Source organism: Pantherophis guttatus, chromosome 3, assembly GCF_059756535.1.
Source record: "Pantherophis guttatus breed Tessera chromosome 3, ASM5975653v1, whole genome shotgun sequence".
In the NCBI taxonomy this organism is placed as follows: domain Eukaryota; kingdom Metazoa; phylum Chordata; class Lepidosauria; order Squamata; family Colubridae; genus Pantherophis; species Pantherophis guttatus.
Window position 1 is genome coordinate 123526900 of NC_142065.1, and position 18712 is coordinate 123545611.

Here is an 18712-nt window from a genome sequence, read left to right on the forward strand (position 1 = left end):
ACCTGTATTCCTAAACAGATTTACTTTAAGAATAAATTTTATTGAACAGAGAAGGGATTTTTTAAAATAAACTTTGTACTATTAAAAAAGATTTCACTTAAATTTATAATGGAAACCACAGTCCAAAACTCACTTCCTAAATGCTAGTTAATTTAAAGGAATTTTTATTAGGTTTACTTTAGGGCAATACTGTCAATACAAACAATTTTAAAATGAATCTTAGTGTAAATGGTATGTCATTTTTCATCTTTGCAGCACGATCAGTTTGCAGATTGTCCTCCTGGTATGGAACAAGAATTTATATTTATTCGCTTATGTGTTTTGAGAGAAGTAAGTAATATTAGGATATATTTTGAACAAAGACAGCTAGGCTGTACAATGGGTCTCGAGATCCATCGCACACACTGAGATACTTCTAAGTAAACATGCACAGAGATGTTATGCAGCAGTCAGCAAACAGGGTTGCCATGGTAGCCAAGAATTTAATTCTGACAGTCAGCTAAGAGAAGCCAGATGTCTTGGCCTTCTTGTTTTTGTTCATTGTCAACATTTTCCCCACTAAGCAGCTAAAGGTGCCTATAAGGCAAGATGCTCCTCTGTCACGAGGAAATGACCAATTACTTGAATTCTACTAAAGGGAAAGGTTAACTGAACACTTCTTTGTAAGGACAGTTGGTGGGAAGCTGAGAGAACTTGAGAGAGGTATGAGAAGGAAAGCATTTGACAGCTGACCAGAGTAAGGGACAGAAAAGGAAAAAACAGAAGCAAGTGTTATATTATTTGTTCATACAATGTACATGTTAAATAAATGCATGGTCCCCTGAGTGAACAAGAGACAGTATAATAACCCTCCACACTTGAGATACCATGTGTGTATGTGTGTGCACCTTTGAGTCAGTTTTTAACTTCTAGTGACTGCCTGAACAAATCCCTGCAATTTTCTTGGAAAGATTTTGGAAGTGGTTTGCTATTGCCTCCTTCCAAGCCTGCGAGAGATGCTCAAGGTTATCCAGATGGCTTTGTGTTTAAGGCAGGACTAGAACTCATAGTCTTACAGTTTCTAGCCTGATATCTGAAACACTACGGCAAACTAGTTCTGTTTAAGATATTGTGCCAGCAGGGTAAAAAGCTTGTGTGTGTGAGAGAGAGAGAGAGACAGAGAAAGATAAAGAGAGAGATATTACCATCACTAATGTATAAACTGCTTAAGCGTATAATGTTAGAGTTGTGACAGTAAAATTTTCAATTATACTTATTTTATACCTAGAATAAAGGAAGGAAAAAATCATGCAACCTTTCAGCCAATAAATCCAGTTCTGCCACAGTTGATTTACCTTTAATCCTCTTTCACAGTAGCCCTTTTATATCTCTTAGATCAGGCCTGCTGCTGCCTGTGCATTAGCTTTGGCTCCCTTAAGTCTTCCATTTGCTAGCTCCTGCATCTTCCTCATTCTGATTCTTTACAGGTTGTCCTCAACTTACAACACCAATTTGGACCAGAATTTTTGTTGCTAAATGATGCAGTTGTAAAGTGCAATGTCATGTAATCACATTGCTTAGCACTGGCACTCTCCATTGCCATCGTTAAGCAAATGCCACTGGACACCAGCTGAAGAACTATCCCAATCCAATCCATTTTGGGCTTGGTCTGTCTCAGCCCCAAGCCTCAGGAAAGTAAGGGAATACCTTCCACTGCCCATGCTTGCCTATCTCCCCACCATCTCTTTTGATCACCCTGCACCCTGTCTTGTGGGGTAGCCAGGTGTCCCAGAACTGCACAGCTCTGGTTGTTTTCCACATTGTAGCTCAGGGACTTCTTGGAGTGCCGTGGCTCTGTGGTCACAAAAAGCCCCAGAACCACAGCACAAAGCCACAGTTGTCCCTTAAAGCCTCAGCCACAGAATCCTGGCCCAACAGGACAATGCAAAATTGTAGCATCTGGGAAGCCCCAAAAGTGGCCAGAAGCCACAGCACCCCAGGAAGCCCTAGCCACCCAACCCCAGAACTAGCTCCAATTGCCTTTGCCACCCTACACTTCCAAGGCTCTTGTAGCCTTGTGCTTCATTGCCTCAGCTGGCCTTTGCCTTTCTTCTTCCACTGCTGACCTGCCCACCATGGCCCTTTGAGAGGTGGCTCCTTCCCACATGAGGCCTTCTTTCCCAGGTGTCCTGAGGAAATTGTTGTGCATGACCTTGGGAAGAAAACAAAGAGATGGTGAAGATCAGCTAGGTTGATGGGAGCTGCAGGAGGGGAGAAAGCAGAGATGAAGGAGAAATGGGGAGAGAAAGCAGAAATGAAGGAGAGATGGGGAGTGGAAGCATTGCTGCATTTGTAAGAGTGGATGGCTGGCCAAGCACCAGAGTTTTGACCAGGTGACCCCAGAGTAGGGAGGCACCGCATCAGCAATAAATTTGGGAACAGTCATACATCCCTTTGTTCAGTATCACCACAACTTCAAATGTTCACTGAATTAATGGTCGTAAGTTGTGAACTACCTGAACCTTTAAAGATAAACATGTTCTCTCCCAAGTCTTGTCTTGTCTGTAAAGTTGCATACCATAGTGAAAAAAAATGTCTAGAATGGACATTTTTGTAGGATGGAAATGCTGCTTAGGATTCTTTTCGTAGCCTTTTTTAAGTCACATGTTGAAAACAAATGCTGGCTGGTCAGTGTTTTAGTGCAAATGAAGCCTGAAAGGATGGATGCAAAAATAAATAAACCTCTATGCTACTAAAAGAAAGAGTTGGGAAATGGAGACATACTAAATATGTGAGGTTATTGGAGAGGAATTCAGAACATCAGAAATAGATTTGTAGTAAATATTTGCCAGTGAAGGAGACCTATAGAGATTCAGGTTGATGGGAAACATGATTGTTTGTGCTTCTAGTCTTCTGATTAAGAGATGGACTGCGCTTGCTTGGTGGAAAGGAAAAGACATTTCCTATGTTCTCAGACGCACATTCACAATATCCCCACTTAGACATCTGACATTTGATTTCTGTTAATGCTTGAGAAAATGCTTCATTTTTGTGTGTCTCTCACTCACTCTCTTTAAAAAAATTCTAGTATTTGGAAAGAGAGCTAACAATGGCCAGCTTGCCTTTCACTTTTGATGTTGAAAGAAGCATCGATGACTGGGTTTTCATGTGTTTCTTTGTGGGAAATGATTTTCTCCCTCATTTACCCTCATTAGAGATCAGGTAAGAGAAACAACTTTATATCTAGAAACACTTAAATGTTGTTAGGTATTGATTATTGCACTTAAACAAAGGGCATTATTAATTATTCTTGCTTATTAGATTTGCAAGTTCTTGTGTAATGGAGAGTGCAGTTTGAGAAACACAAGTCCAAAGCTCCCTTGGGTTTCAGTTCACTCATTTGGATCTAGCTGATAATAGAATTGCTGCTCCAAATCCAGTGATCTTTATAAGGCTTTGAAAAGCATGAGTTTCAAATATCTTGCTATTTTGCTTTGCTTAATTATGGTGCATGATATATATAGCTTTTTTGAGACTGTGCTCACTATTTCTCATGAACCTTGGTTCATTTCCTTAAATTAGCAGCATGCTCTTTAATCATTTGTATAGGCATGTTGGCTTTTATCTTGTACATAGGAAATTTAAAGAGCCTCATGCATAAATTAAATATTTTCCATGTTCCTATCTTTTCTAGATTCAGTAAATATTATAGAAGTAGGGAATGGCAGTCAATAGTAACTTCACATATTAATAGTTAAATACTGGTTTAAACTCTGCTAAATTTAGTGTTATACAAGCATATATCTTCATATGCAGTAGAATTTTTCTTTGCTTTCCTCACTCTATGTGCCCCAAATCTGTTTCCAAAATCTCCCAACCCTACAGAGTAGATTTAGAGATTGTGGCATGGAGGAGGGAGGAAGAATTCGTTCTGCCAGTAGATGTCATACCGTCACTAGGATAACAATTTGAATATAATCCTTATAGTGAGACCATCCAAGAAATGGGTGAAATGGTTTTATTCTTGTATTGCAGGGAAGGAGCAATCGATCGCCTGGTGAACATATATAAAAATGTTGTGCACAAAACTGGAGTAAGTGATTCCTCCAAACACTTCATGTAGTAACATAAGAAGGAGAAAGGTTACTTACAATTGTATTCTACAATTTACAGGGTTATCTTACCGAAAATGGTTATGTCAACTTGGAGAGAGTACAGATGATAATGTTGGCTGTTGGAGAAGTTGAAGATAGCATTTTTAAGAAGCGGAAAGATGATGAGGTGAAAGGGCTATTATGAAACTCTTATTTTGGTGTGTTTTTCTTTAACATTTTAAAAAAATGAATACATATGGTTTTTCCATTCTACATTACAAATAATTCTTGACTTATGACTGTTCATTTAACAGTGCTTCAAAGTTACAACAGCTTAGGAAAACATGGCTTACATCTATATTTGATCATGTGTTTGCAATTTGGGTTCATGTCAACCAGCTCATATGTACAACCAATTGCAATGTCTCGTGGGCACATGACTGCAATTGGTGGACATTTTTGCTCATTTCTAAAACCTCTGGCTGATATAATATACCAAACATATATGCGTAGTTTGTTTACTACACCCAGAAAAGTTAGATCTGAATATGACCCACTTTGTAAAATCTGTGAATTAGGTAATTGACATTTTATGTATATGTACTTTAATAGGATTCCATAGTTTAATAGGATTCCAGATTAGTTTAGAAGATAAATTTACCTTGAAGCAGGAAAAGGAATCTGCAAAATGATTTTTTAGCAAAAATGAACTATATATATTTAATTGTTTTAGTTTCCTAATAAATGTTAATGTACACTTTCCATATTTTATGGGGCACACAGGAAAATTTCAAAAGAAGGCAAAAAGAAAAAAGAAAAAGAATGAAGGTGAATATAAATCTATTCCTATTTATTTATAATGTTTTTATTTAAAACAATGGAACAATTTAGTAGCAGCTACCTTGGAATAGAGAAAGGAAATGTCTTAAAGTTATATTAGAAATACAAATAGAATGTTGTAGCAGTTTTTCAAGGCTGAAATGCAAAGAGCTGCTGCAAATACCCAAGTGCTTATATTCATTTCACAAGATTTTTACCCCTTTTTATTGAATCCTAATTCTCAAATCTGGACTGCAAACTACTAGGTATTTTCTAAGGCATACAACATTCGTTGTATGTAAATATTATTTGGATGCACAAACATATTCAGTATGTGGTCCTTAGATCCTAAATTAAATCAGGCACAAAAACACAATGCTCTGTATATTTTCTCAGAATTTCCATTGGACTAAATTTTATATTTTCCCATATAAAATTATGGATAAACTTGCAATCAAATTGATTTGATAGAATTCACAATATTCCTTTTCTGCAAATCTGCATCTTTTTCCCAATGTTTGCTACCCTTTGATAATAATTTTAAATTGCTTACTGCTTGAAAATAATTGAGAATTCCTGTTATCTCTCCATTACCTTGACACTTCTATTTCAGTCCTACCACTTTTTCATGTACTGTATACCATTCAGTAAAGGACAGCTTAATTCAGGAGATAGCTTTTATGATTGATGCAAAATGTCTCATAATTATTGAATCATTCGTTTACAATTGGTGCCCTTTTATCTATTCCAGCCACCATAGTCATCATTGGCACTAATAGTTCTGCAAGGTTAAGCATACATGTATTCAAAATATGCTTTGACTGATGCTGTTAATTAATTAAATACATAAAATTTTATTTGTATTTCTTAAATAAATTTGGAACTGCCAAGCTAATTGTAATATAACATAATTTTACTGTTGTTCTGATAACTGTCTGAAGTTTTCTGTTCAAGAATCACCAGTATATTATTCTAGTGTTCCTAATAATGATCATACTAATTATTTTTTTATTTTACTGCTATATATTAACAATTTGAGCATATTAATTGACATGTGTTCTATAAAGATCCCAAATAAAAATAAGACATCATTATATTTTGACCATAGTTTTAAACTGAAGTAATGCCGCTCAGTTTTCCTTAATAGATTTTAAGTTGTAATTTTATAATCAGTTAAGATAAATTATTTCATGAACATATTTTTCTGAACTCTAGCCAAACACTCTCTACTGGCGGAGGGGCACTTCTATCTCAGTCAGTGCCATACTCTATTAATGAGCCAAATAGAATATGCCAGTATGGATGTTTAAGTATTGCATATTCATTTGTAAATTAATATCCTGTGTAATATAAACACAGCTATTCATACCTGTATGTAGTGTTTGCTCTCACAGCTGATGCTCAATGTTTATATTTATATTCTGCTCATTTCAGAGGGAACAACATACTATGCTTGGTGGACAATACACCCCACAACCTTTAGGAAGAGGAAACAGGTCAAGCCATCAACCAATTAGTAATCCAAGACACACAGCCTATGAAATGAGAATGCAGGACAGACAAAACACTGTAAGTGATTATTTTTAAAATAAATATAGATAAGGTAACAAATGGAAAATTTAACGATGGCTCAGTTTCTACAAAGCCCAAACTTATATACATTCACCTTTCCTTTACTACTTTGACTCCATCATATCCTCACTTTGTTGCAACCATGGGTTCAATCCAGAGTCAGACTAGCGAGATTAGAAGTCATATACTCTCTCTGGATCCCTTCAGTCTGAGAAAAGTTAATAATTGATTACAAAAAACTCCACTTTTTGCCTAAACACTTTAATGTTAGCAGTTAATCTTTCCAGATAATGAAAAAGCCTTGAAAGAAAATAAATTTAATCCCATTTCCTGACTTTGCCTCTAATGTTCGCAGCTCAAAATAATGAGTAAAACTATGATGCAGTCCATTTAACAACTACTTGTACAAAATGAATTGGTGCAGAGGGAAGGATTTTATGGATAATATATTGTCTGTTAAATATGTGAACTCTGAATTCTTAAATTGGGTTGTATCCAGTTATCTTCATTAAGCAGAGTTAAGATTTTAATTGAATGCACTTTAGAAACTTTTGTTCTATTTGATGTACGTACACACACACACGCCTTGATTTATCTTAGATCCTAGCATATATTTCCCTGTGAACATGAAGTAGAATGGTATATACACTCATTATGGTTTTAATTTAAATATATACTTTTAATATGTACTAAAACAATAATGAGTTCATTATTAAATTTATTTGTTGCCTATCTTGCCATGGGGCTACTCTAGGCAGCTGACAGTTATAAAAACGAAAAAATGAAAAGTTTAAACAAAGTAAAAGTAAAATAATAGTACAATAAAATAAACAAGGAAAAAGAACAAAGAAAATACATCGATATGACTACTAAAAAAAGATGGGTGTGTGGGGAGAATAGAATAATTAATAGGATGGTTTTCCTTTTCTTTTGAGTAGTATCAGGAGCTATTGTTATATCAGAATCCTCTTTTGAAAGTTTGTCAATTTAAAAATGGTTTATTACTTGTCATGAAATGTTGCTGTCTGAGTATATTTCAGATCCCCTTGGTAGCATAGAACTAGTTTCTATATTGTTCTTTTGAATTCCTATATCTATAGTTAAGTAAAGTAGATGCATATATATATATTTTTTTTTGCAAAGTCATTAATTTTATTTTTTGTAAATGTAATGAGACCTTTCCACTAATTCTCTGCACGCTAACTATATCCCCAGACTCCTTCAGTTTCTCCTAATTTGAGCTTCACATCTGATGGTACGCCATCCCCAGCAGGAGGAATTAAGCGAAAAATAGAGGACAGTGACAGTGAACCAGAGCCTGAAGATAATGTCAGGTGCCACATTTCATACTTTGTTAGTGCATTGTCAAAAGGGAGAATGTCTCATTAATACTATTTACCTTGCATCTGCCACACCTTCTAATGCTTTTCCATGATCTTTTTATCCACCAATAATTAATGTGGAGAGTTGGGATACACGGTAAATTCCAGTGAGATGTGTAGGCTGTGGCTGTTAAATTTAAGTGTTTCCATTAGTATGCATGCTGGTTTTCTTCCTAAAAGCTGCTACTCCCTTTGAGACTAAATACCAGATTGGCTAGAGGTTCAATATTCAGCTCAGTCTCTGTGAACAGAATCTCATTCTACTAGCAAAAATGGAATGGTTTAACTCTTAAAGTTCTATAATCAGATGATTTAGTTTAGTGATGGGTTATTGTCTGTTAGTGAAGAATATATTATGTACACTCCAGGCTTCTTACATTTAGAAAGAAGTTCTCAGTACTTCCATTTAAAAGGTTCTCAGGATCAATTTTTCAAGATACTAAACCTAAGATCTGGGAAAGTGACTACCAGTTAGGACTAAAAGACTGGTTCTTATTAAGAAAACTCCATAACTTTAACTTCGCCTGTTCTTTCCTACATGCCAAGTGTATTAAAATGAAACCAAACTAAAAAGCAGTCTATGTTTGTGGAGAGTAAAGAGGATGATGTTGATGGATAGAGGATAGATCCATTTCTAGACAACAAAAAGGGAAACGTTGCTTAAGTCCAAAGTATGGTAGGATTACATACATGTCACAGATAGATACCCCCTAAATCACATGAATATAAGAGGGAGGAGGGGAAGTAAATCAGTCTTGTAATATTATGTTTACTATGGCCAATCTAAATAAAAATAGTTTTTAGACTTCTGTGGAGTCTATTTCTTTATCTGGTCTATCTCTCAGGGTGTCTTTTATGGGGTATGAGCTGCTGCAGTATAGAGATTGATACACCAATCTTAATATCATAGATGAATGAGTTTGAGTCATAGTTTAGAGAAAACTGGTAAAAGAGTATATTTAAGTAGTAATTTACATGTAGTCCTTGAATTATGACCACTAGTTCAGCACCTGTTCAAAGTTACCATGGTGATGAACAAGTAGTATTTACAACCAATCCTTGACGTTCCAGCCATCGCACCATCCCTTTGGTCACATGATCATGATTTGGGTGTTTGGTAAGGCTACAGCATCCTGCAGTCACCCAATTATTATTTGCAACCTTCTCTGCCAGCTTCCCACAAAGTCAATGGGAAAGTCAACAGGGAAGGTTGCAGGTAGCTCCCATCACTTTCTCCCACCACTTTTTCTCCTGTAAAGCCCCACTACAAAGTATGAAAGATTTCATACTCAATAGCTACCCCACACCCCTTATACTCTGTAGTGTGCATATAGCCACAATACCCCACCCCCTGTGTGGTCTCTCCATTTCTGCACTTCCCTAGCACCTGCCTGCAGTCCCCCTCAATCCCCTCCCCACTTCTTGTTTGGGACTCCCATCTCTTCCTGCTTAATGACCCTAAGTGATATAGTTGCATGATATCTCACTTTACTACTGCATCTCTTGACAACAGAAATTCTGGTCCCAACTGCTGTCATAATTCAAGGGCTACAGTCATCAAGGGCTACAATTACATGGGAGCATGATTTAAACCACACACTGTTAGTAAAGCCTGTTCTCCTTTTTTTGTTGAAACCATTTGATAAACTGAATTGCACATTATGTAGATTCACTATTGTTTTTATGAAGGTTATGGGAAGCTGGCTGGAAACAGCGCTATTACAAGAACAAATTTGATGTTGATATCAACGATAAGAAGTTTCGTCGTAAAGTTGTACAGTCTTATGTGGAAGGGCTTTGCTGGGTTCTCCGATACTATTATCAGGTGCTGACCTTTGGAATTTTATATTTATTCCCCCAATATGTCATTATAGAGGATTTTCTATCATCAAACTTCCACCTACTTGGCAATGACAAACAACTTCTTTATGGTGGTCAAAAAAAATACATGGAGTCAGTAGGAATGAAACTTCACTTGAGGGAAACATACTTTTTTGCCTTTATATCTTGATATTTCCATTGCAAACATGTAATGCCAGTTCAACCATAGCTTTTGATCAGCATCTTAATAAATTGATTTATGCAGCAAATCAAATTGTTTATTAAGCCATATGGCCAGATACAATAAGATACCCAATAATATGTTTGTCGGTTCCAATGGGGGAAAAAAGATTTGAATAAAAACATTAACGAGTGCAGAAACAAAGTGGTTCTGTTAATTCATCTGTAACTAAAATTCTCTCCCAAGAGGTCTGACTCTAATAAAGGCGGTCTTAAGGTATTTTGAGTCTGCAATCTTAAACACTCAAAGAGCCATTTGGACCCATTTCCCGCAGAAAACACCGGGAGTCACAAAACCTGGATGGGAGTGGCTAACTCAACTTCACTCACTCCCACCCAGTCACATGACCACCACCCCAGCCACGCCTACCCAGGTTTTGTGGCTCCAGGTGTGTTCTTTTATGTGGAAAATGGATATCTCTCTCTCTGTCTCTCTCTTCTCTCTCTCTCTCTGTCACACTCTCTCTTTCTCTCTCTTTCTGTCCATCTATCTATCTATCATCTATAGCTATTCGTGCTCTCCTGCCCAGCTTCATGTGTCGTGTGAATCCAACAACTTGGGCTGTGGAGGAGGAGTGGAGGCCGGCAGGCAAAGCCAAGCAGTGGAGATCCATGCAAAATAAGGCAACTCCAACCTGGATCCTGTAGGGGAGACACCCCCCTTCCCTCTCCCTCTGTCCCCCCGCAGCAGGGACCTGGGCAGCCTGAAAGCAGCTCCCTCCTCAGAGATGGAGAGCAAGCAAATAAATGTAGCGCTACGGCTGGGAGGCAGCGGTGCGGAGCCCGGCCTCTGGCCGGCAAGACCAGAGCAGACAGGGTGTGCACATTCCCCGCTGCTGTGATGGCCAACTTCTATATGCAGGTAGGCAGAGATGCCGTGAAGGGGCTCCGGCTGCTGCGCCCTGCAGGGAGCGCCTGTGGGGTCTCCTCGCTGAGCCCCAGGAAGGCTCCCAACTGCCGGCACCACTATATACCCGGCCAGCTGGCGAGGCTGCTGCACAGTCCTTCCCAGGCGAAGGGGGGCCAGACAGCGGCAGTGAGAAGTGGGCCAAGGCCGGTGGGTGCCCACCCCCACCTGCTCCGGGAGGGAAGGCAGATGCCACACCGTCCGGCTCAGCCATCCAGGTGGAGGCAGGCTCCATGGCAGGTGGGACGGAGCCAGGAGGGACACGCGAGCCAAACTTTTGGAGCCACGCTTGGCGGAGTTTGCAAGCAGGCTTAGTGGGGCTACTTAGCGGGGAGGGAGACCCCAGCCCATTTGGTTCACTTCAGTGCAGGGTGGAAACGGAGAAGGTGGAGGAAATCTGTGCCTCTCGGCATCCAACCCTCAAAGACTCCTTTGAATCCCAGAATTTGATCCTGCGCTTGCTCGTTCTCACCTTTCTTTCTTTCTTTCTCTCCCTCCCTCCCTCCCTCCCTTCTTCTTCCACTCTCTCTCTCTCTGTCTCTCTTTCTCTCTCTGATTCTGATTCTCTGGCACCTCATCTCTTGCTGGGTCTCACGGGTGCTTCTTCCAGCCCTTGTTGGTGCTGCGCATACCTTGGTCGCTCGGGGAGATGCATGACCTGCTCTCCACCCCTTCTCAGGCCAGGCGAGGACTGACTGGGAGGGAAGAGTGAGGGGTGGGGCCAGCCAGTGGTGGGATCACCTGACGGAGTTACAGCAGAGGGACAAAAGAGCCACATGCGGCTCCGGAGCGACAGGTTGCTGACACCCGGCCTAGACAAATTGGCTAAATAATTGTTATTAGGTTTTTAATTATGTTGTATAAGTATAGGATAAACAACATTTACATTTTAGTATAACAGCTATCCATATACATGTTAATTGTTTGAAATTGCTAAGTGTAATTTTACCCATTTGCTATGTTGATCAGAACTTTAAAGGTTATTTTTGAGCATACATATTTTTATCACTCACTCCCACCCAGTCACATTTCCCCCTAACCATGCCTACCCAGCCACAAAACCATTCTGTCTCTCTCCCCCTTCCATATCTCCCCCTCTCCCCCCCCAGTGTCTCTCTCCCTCTGTCCCTCTCCCTCTCTTCTCCTCTCTCACCCCTCTCTATGTATCACTGTATGTGTGTCTCTCTCTCTTCCCCTCCCTCTGTATATGTGTGTGTTTCCCCCCTCCCTTCCGGCAACCATCCTCCTCCTCCCCCTCCTCGTGATGTCCTGGCCAGCCATGGTTCAGCCGGGAGCATGCACACACACAAGGAGACCCTCCCCAAGCGAGTGCCAAAGTGCAGCAAAGGCGCATGCAGGGTGGACGGCCGCTCGCTTAGGAGGGTGTTAACAGGACATGGTTTCTCTCCTGCACTAATGCAAATGTGGCACAGAGGCAGGAACAGGGAAGCTTCGGTCCTGCACTCTTCTCCTCCTCCCACTCTCATGATATCCTAGCCAGCTGTGGTTGAGCCGGGAGCATGCGCACACATGGGGAGACCCTCCTTAAGTGAGCCACTGCACGCCCCGCGCACACCTTTCCTGAGCTTTGGTGCTTCCTTGAGGAAGGTTTCCCTGTGCGTGCGCACGCTCCCGGCTCAGCCACAGCCAGAGCATCACGAGAGTGGGAGGAGGAGATCTGGCGATGGCCGGATCATTAGTGCAGGAGAGAAGCCGCGTCCTCCTAAGCGAGCTGCAGCCCTCCCTGCACGTACCTTTGCTGTGCCTTGGCGCTAGCTTGAGGAGGGTCTCCCCGCACGTGCACACGCTCCTGGCTCACGGGGGGAGGAGAGTGCAGGAGTGAAGCTGCCCTGTACCCGCCTTCGCGCCACATTTGCACGTAAGGCAGCCTTCGCTTCCTGCCACTTCGGGCTGTATTCAAAAAAGGAAATAAGAGGGGCAAAGGGTGGGACCAACCAGTGATGGGACAGGGAGCCATGGCAGAGGGCCCAAAGAGCCGCATGCGGCTCCAGAGCCACGAGTTGCCGACCCCTAGACTAGAATAATTAAAGTTTATTATTATTTAATAGTTAAATGCATAGAGAAGATTCCTGAATCTTCTTTAATTTAAATTCTTCTTTCATTTTCCCAACTAGGGGTGCGCTTCCTGGAAATGGTATTATCCTTTCCACTATGCACCATTTGCTTCAGATTTTGAAGGTATTGCAGACATGGTCTCAGATTTTGAGAAAGGAACCAACCCAGTAAGTTTAATTACTTCTATTTATAATTCATCTTAGTAACTAAAGATTTAAATATTTAAACAGTTACTACTCTCTACCTTCCTTTTTACAGTTCAGACCTCTGGAACAACTGATGGGTGTCTTCCCAGCTGCCAGCGGTAATTTCCTCCCACCAACATGGCGGAAACTTATGACTGATCCAGTAAGAAAATTAAAGGGTCTTTATTTGTTTGAATATTCATGTTAATATTCTCTCAACTACTTCACCAGTTGTCTGAAAACCAGATATATTATTTATTTAACTGTCTGTTATACCGTAGATCTTTCAGTTGGAACTTGTGTGGTCTTAAATGTTTCAGCTCACTCCAAATTTAGTTTGATTTATATTAGATTCCAACTGTGAAATTCGTTATCCATAACAAAGGAATGTTATGGTTAATGATAAAAATTTCATTGAATTGATGCAACTGCTTGAAAGGCTGGCCACAGTAGGCAGTATTTAGGACAGACCTTTAGAGTTCTGAAAAAGTATGAGGAAGATCAGTATAAAATGTGTTCCAATATAAAGTAGCATTTGTGGTTTAGATATTCACAAAATGGCTGCCACATTTAAGTACTGTATGTAGTAATTAATTTATTTCTCCACTATCCAATGAAATAAATGGATTTCTACCTTGACTACTCTTTTAAACTATATGGATTTATTCTGATAATGATACCTTAATTTTACTTCTATTTAACCACCCTTGAAAATACATTTTTGTGCTAAATTTTGTTCATAAGCAAAATGAGAGTGACAGAGAAAAGTTGGCTGTAGCCTTTCAATAACTTTTCAGGGTTTACTGATAGCTATTAACTGTTTTCTTTTTGTGGTTCTATTTGACCACAGCACACAATTACTGAAGCAATCCAGAATATTAGCCCTAGCCGAGGGAAGAAGGAAAATATCACGTTTTATCTCCACTTTTTAAATATTTAAATTTTTAAACAAGAACTTTGTTTATGAGGTCTATAGTAATTAAATCAAGGAATGAATAAGGAAAGAAAACTTTGCTTGTGTATTGGGAATTTTGTTGGAACATTGGATAGAAAACAGAAGGATATAAAAATGAACTTTAATGACATTAACATTCATGCCTGAACTATTGATTTTTAATAGTTTCTGTGGCAGTTCCTGGCTGGAAAAAGAGATTCCGTTTTGACTGTAGGGGGCAAGAAAGATTCATGATTTTTCAGTCTCTGGTTTATAGTTGAAGGGATGATTAGGCTTGAATAGAATGAAAGTGAAAGAAGAGTAACTAGCCAATGGGCATGTTCTCTCCTTGATCATGCCCCTCCCTCTTGCTTTGAATGGATAAGAGAAATTGAAAGTTGAGCTCTCTTTGGATCAAGCTCTGAGTTTCTCAGCATTTTCCTGCCGAGAAACAAAAACCAGCCTTACCCCTGCTATTTGCATGCTCTTGTAGATATGTTCCATAGGTGCTACTTTTGTGAGTTCTAACGTATACTTGTGTGCTCAAATTATCAAGCACTTAGAAGGTTTATTTTATTTTGTCATGAAGCAGGGTGGGAATTTGGGAGGAGGAAGAGGGAGTGGAACATAGGAAGCAAGACTTTGCTGGTTGCATACATATGCTTTTGCACCTGGTTTAATGACTCAGATTCAGGGCTTAAAGTTAAAAAGTGTAAATTTTACACCTTGAAAATGTACTTTTTAAATTTAAATTGTTGTTTTAGAATAGCTTGTAAACTCATTTCTTTAAACAAAATGCTCTTTGAATTACGTTTCAGAAAAAAATAGTGCCTTCATCCAACACTGCAGATTTCTAAATCACTGTAATAATACTTTATTAAAACAGGATTCAAGTATAATTGACTTCTATCCTGAGGACTTCGCTATTGATCTGAATGGGAAAAAATTTGCTTGGCAAGGTAACTATTTCATCATGAAGTCAATATTTGTATGATTAGTCTTGGGAATAATTTTAAGAAAACAGGAAAAACATTCCATTTACAGGTTTGCTATCAGTTGCTAAACTGATTTCTATGTGCTGTTTTCCTTAATGAATTTGTAAAAAATACTAACCTGATCAAGATTAAATGAGTTGTGATACATAGTAATTTCAGTAGTATCTAGATGGAATTTATTGCTGTGACTAAAATAAAGTTTAACATTTTAGATACTTAATAATAACGTTGAATAGTTTTTATAATAGAAAAACCAGTGTGAAGTGCTATGTTTTATATGTTCTGTCCAGGGTCGTGCAAGAGGACTCTACTTGCACAGCTGTCTTCTTCCTCAGTTGCATTTTGCCTCTCCTCAATCCCTTTTTTCCTCTGGAAAAAGCCAGGAAATACGCTTGGCTGTAGTGCTCTTCGACTGATAAATTAACCTATTGAATGTCACTCTAAAATAAATTACTTAATTTTGCAATTTCTTTTTATTTTTATTAGGATGTTTAGCAATTCAGTATTTGTAATAGGTAAAACTGGAAGCTGTCTTTTTGCACTTATTATAATCAACACATATTGATAATGTGTATCTTAACTTCATCTTAACTTCAGTCATGACCATAATCCAAATTTAAGAGGTTTGTTCTTCATAGTGAAATGTAGTTTAAGATCGCTCCAGATGGTACTGAACATTTGTTACATTTGCTTAGATTGTGTGTTACTTTTTTTCTTAGCTCTATAGACTATTCACATAAAACTAAAATTTCAAAAAAATCTGTTTCAGAGATAAATGCCAGTTTAGTCCCATTAATAGCACTTAGACTTATATACAGCTTCACAGTGCTTTACAACCCTCTCTAAGCGGTTTACAGAGTCAGCATATTGCCCCAACAATCTGGCTCCTCATTTTACCCACCTCTGAAGGATGGAAGGCTGAGTCAACCTTGAACCACTCAGAATCTTATTCCTGGAGTGAGTAGTTGAGTTAGCTTGCAGTATTGCATTCTAATTACAGCGCTACCACGGCTCTTAAAAAAACATTGAAAATTATTCTAACATTTCTGGGAAGGGAAATGGTGGATATACAGTAAGTGTAAAATTAACAAAAGTTGGTAAGTGCATGAATTTTCTTTTCCTTTTTTCCCCACCTTCAGGGAAAGTCAATGACCTTAAGTTAAAATTTTCAAGTCCATGATTTTGGTGGAAGAGCTAAAATATATACTTAATTATCTGTTCTTGAAATCCAGTGTTATAATTTGGTTTGCCCAAGTATCTTTTAAAACTTTCTCCTTGATATTGTTAGAGATAAATGTAAGTTCCAATTGCTTATTTTCCTAGGGGTTGCTCTGTTGCCTTTTGTTGATGAACGCCGTCTAAGAGCTGCTTTGACACAGGTGTATCCCAACCTCACTTCTGAAGAAAGTAAGAATTGCAGGATTGTAAAATGGTTTTAGATAGAACATTTTGGTAGTGAATAGAATAGAATAGAATAGAATTCTTCATTGGCCAAGTGTGACTGATCACACAAGGAATTTGTCTTTGGTGCATATAGTGATATTTATATATAAATAGAAGACATTAATTTCTGTTTCATTCTCAAGTAATTAGACAGTAAATATGTGTGCCATCTTATACTATTCCAATCTTGGTCCTTCTAATTATTTATAGTACAAAAATATCTCATTACCCACCCACATTACATTTTAAGTTCAATATTCTTTTTGTTAGAATCATTTTGAATCACATTTTGATTACGTTTAGATCAAATACTCAACTCAAATGCTATGGGGAATTAAGTTATTCAATACAATAATTCTACAAATTGTAAGAGAAGAAGAGTTAGAGGTGAAGTCGAGGGGACTCAGCCTAGAATTGTTAGGTATCCACAAACATTCCAAGTCCAGCCCTCTTTGAATTTCATTGACTCTTATCCAGCACCAATTAAGTGCTGACTATTATTTGATTAGATTCTTCTGAATTGGCTTGAGCAATAAATCTTCTTAACTGGAACTTAATGTATGGTCCTGATTCTTTCTGCCTAACAATTTCAATATAAAAATGCAATTTGTCAGTTTTCTATGACATGAGAACTATTTATATTCACCCTTCAGTCACAAATAATGATAAAATCTGTATGCAGACTTGTGGAATGTTATAGTACCCTTCTATAGCTCTTCATGTCAAATACTTAGATGATGAAGAAAAACAGCAGAACATGGACCTGGTCTTTAGGAATTCTTACAAGCATCCAAGTATCTTTATTACATAAACTGTTATTCAGATTGACAAGTAGTCATAAGTGATGAAGAGTGCAGGAGAGAAATGTTAAGTTTCTCCTGAATAAAAGTAATATAAAATTTTCTTTCGAAATGTGATGTACGATTCACATAACTCCTGTGTAAAATCAGAAGTCCTTGCAAATGATTCCCACTGTCTACTCCTTTTAGACATTTCATAACGAAGTATTATAACTTTATTTCCTTTTCTAGCCAGAAGAAATAGTCTTGGTGGTGATATCCTTTTTGTTGGGAAACATCATCAGCTTCATGACTTCATTCTTGAACAGTATAAGTCTAATGAAAAAGAGGTATGTCTTCTCATATTTGTTAGATGTATGCAATGAAGTATGTTTCAACTGCATAATTGTCATTGGAGCTATTTTGGTTAAGTTAATCTGGATTTATTTACTCCTCAATAGCCAGTAGATATACCCCCTGAACTGTGTCATGGAATACAGGGAGAGCTCACCTTGAATGAATATCCCATCCTTCCAGATGAGTAAGTACAACTTATACTGCAGTTAGTTTGCTGACAAATTGCTCATGGTTAATTTATTTCATATATGATAAGACTGATTTGTTTTATTCATTGTCAAGGAATTTTTAAAAATCTAGTCATATTAGAAGGAGAATAATGAGGAAGATCATCTGTAGATGTGAAAGTTGGAAAGAAATATATACATCTCCTGTGCGCTGCTTGGAGAGTCCAAGCAATGGGTTAAAGTTTAGCCTGGTTGGCCAGAGACTGAGTTGAATTTGCCTAGCCAAGCCTCTTTCTCCCATGAGTCTTCAGTGTTTCAACTCAGTCGGCCTAAAGAGACTTGCTTTAAATTTCTCTGTCTTAGAAAAATTATTTAAAATACTCTGCCAGCCACAGAAAGAAGCCTCTTTCTCCCTTTTCTCTTTAAAATTACCACCAACAGCCTGAGGTGTTTTCCAGCTGCAGCCGGGAGCTCCGTGGAGCTAATTAGCTCCAGAGCTAATCTCTTGCCTCAGGGGCCTCTCCTAATTGCCACCATTAACAGCACAGCGGAGGCAATCCTTTTAAAGGCAAATTTGGCTTCTAGCAGCTCAGAAACGGAGCAAAAGCCTCAAACTTTTCAGAAACCTTCAAGGGATCTTAATTAGCAGTCCTTGTTTATCGGAAACACAGCAAGGAGCCACGTGAGTTTTGGCGATCGGGCCTAGCACTGCTGGCTGATTTACTGCTATTGCCTTTATGGTTTGGGGATTGTTGTGTCTCTCCCGCACCATTGATTACTGCTGCCTTTCTCTCATAGCGTTATTAGAGCTGGTCATTGATCAGTCTCATGCTTAATACCTAACAGCAGTGGAAAATTGGCACCATATTTACAACTACTGGAGTGAGGAATAATATCATTATTATAATCATTGTCCTAGTAAGATCCTCTGATTGAATTGCCTTTTTTGCTTGTCATTCCAA

The 18712-nt window shown here is 38.6% G+C and overlaps 1 protein-coding gene across 1 annotated transcript in view; it reads left to right on the forward strand.

The window, feature by feature from the left end:
* Window positions 1-18712, forward strand: part of XRN2 (5'-3' exoribonuclease 2) — a 77816-nt gene that overhangs the window by 23016 nt on the left and 36088 nt on the right. The window contains exons 10-23 of the mRNA XM_034411769.3: window positions 256-330; window positions 3068-3201; window positions 4015-4072; window positions 4153-4260; window positions 4857-4901; window positions 6327-6461; window positions 7680-7798; window positions 9536-9671; window positions 12950-13057; window positions 13149-13238; window positions 14896-14968; window positions 16328-16411; window positions 17479-17576; window positions 17688-17767. Coding sequence (XP_034267660.1) covers window positions 256-330; window positions 3068-3201; window positions 4015-4072; window positions 4153-4260; window positions 4857-4901; window positions 6327-6461; window positions 7680-7798; window positions 9536-9671; window positions 12950-13057; window positions 13149-13238; window positions 14896-14968; window positions 16328-16411; window positions 17479-17576; window positions 17688-17767 — 1343 coding nt within the window. The remainder of the gene's footprint in view (window positions 1-255; window positions 331-3067; window positions 3202-4014; window positions 4073-4152; window positions 4261-4856; window positions 4902-6326; window positions 6462-7679; window positions 7799-9535; window positions 9672-12949; window positions 13058-13148; window positions 13239-14895; window positions 14969-16327; window positions 16412-17478; window positions 17577-17687; window positions 17768-18712) is intronic.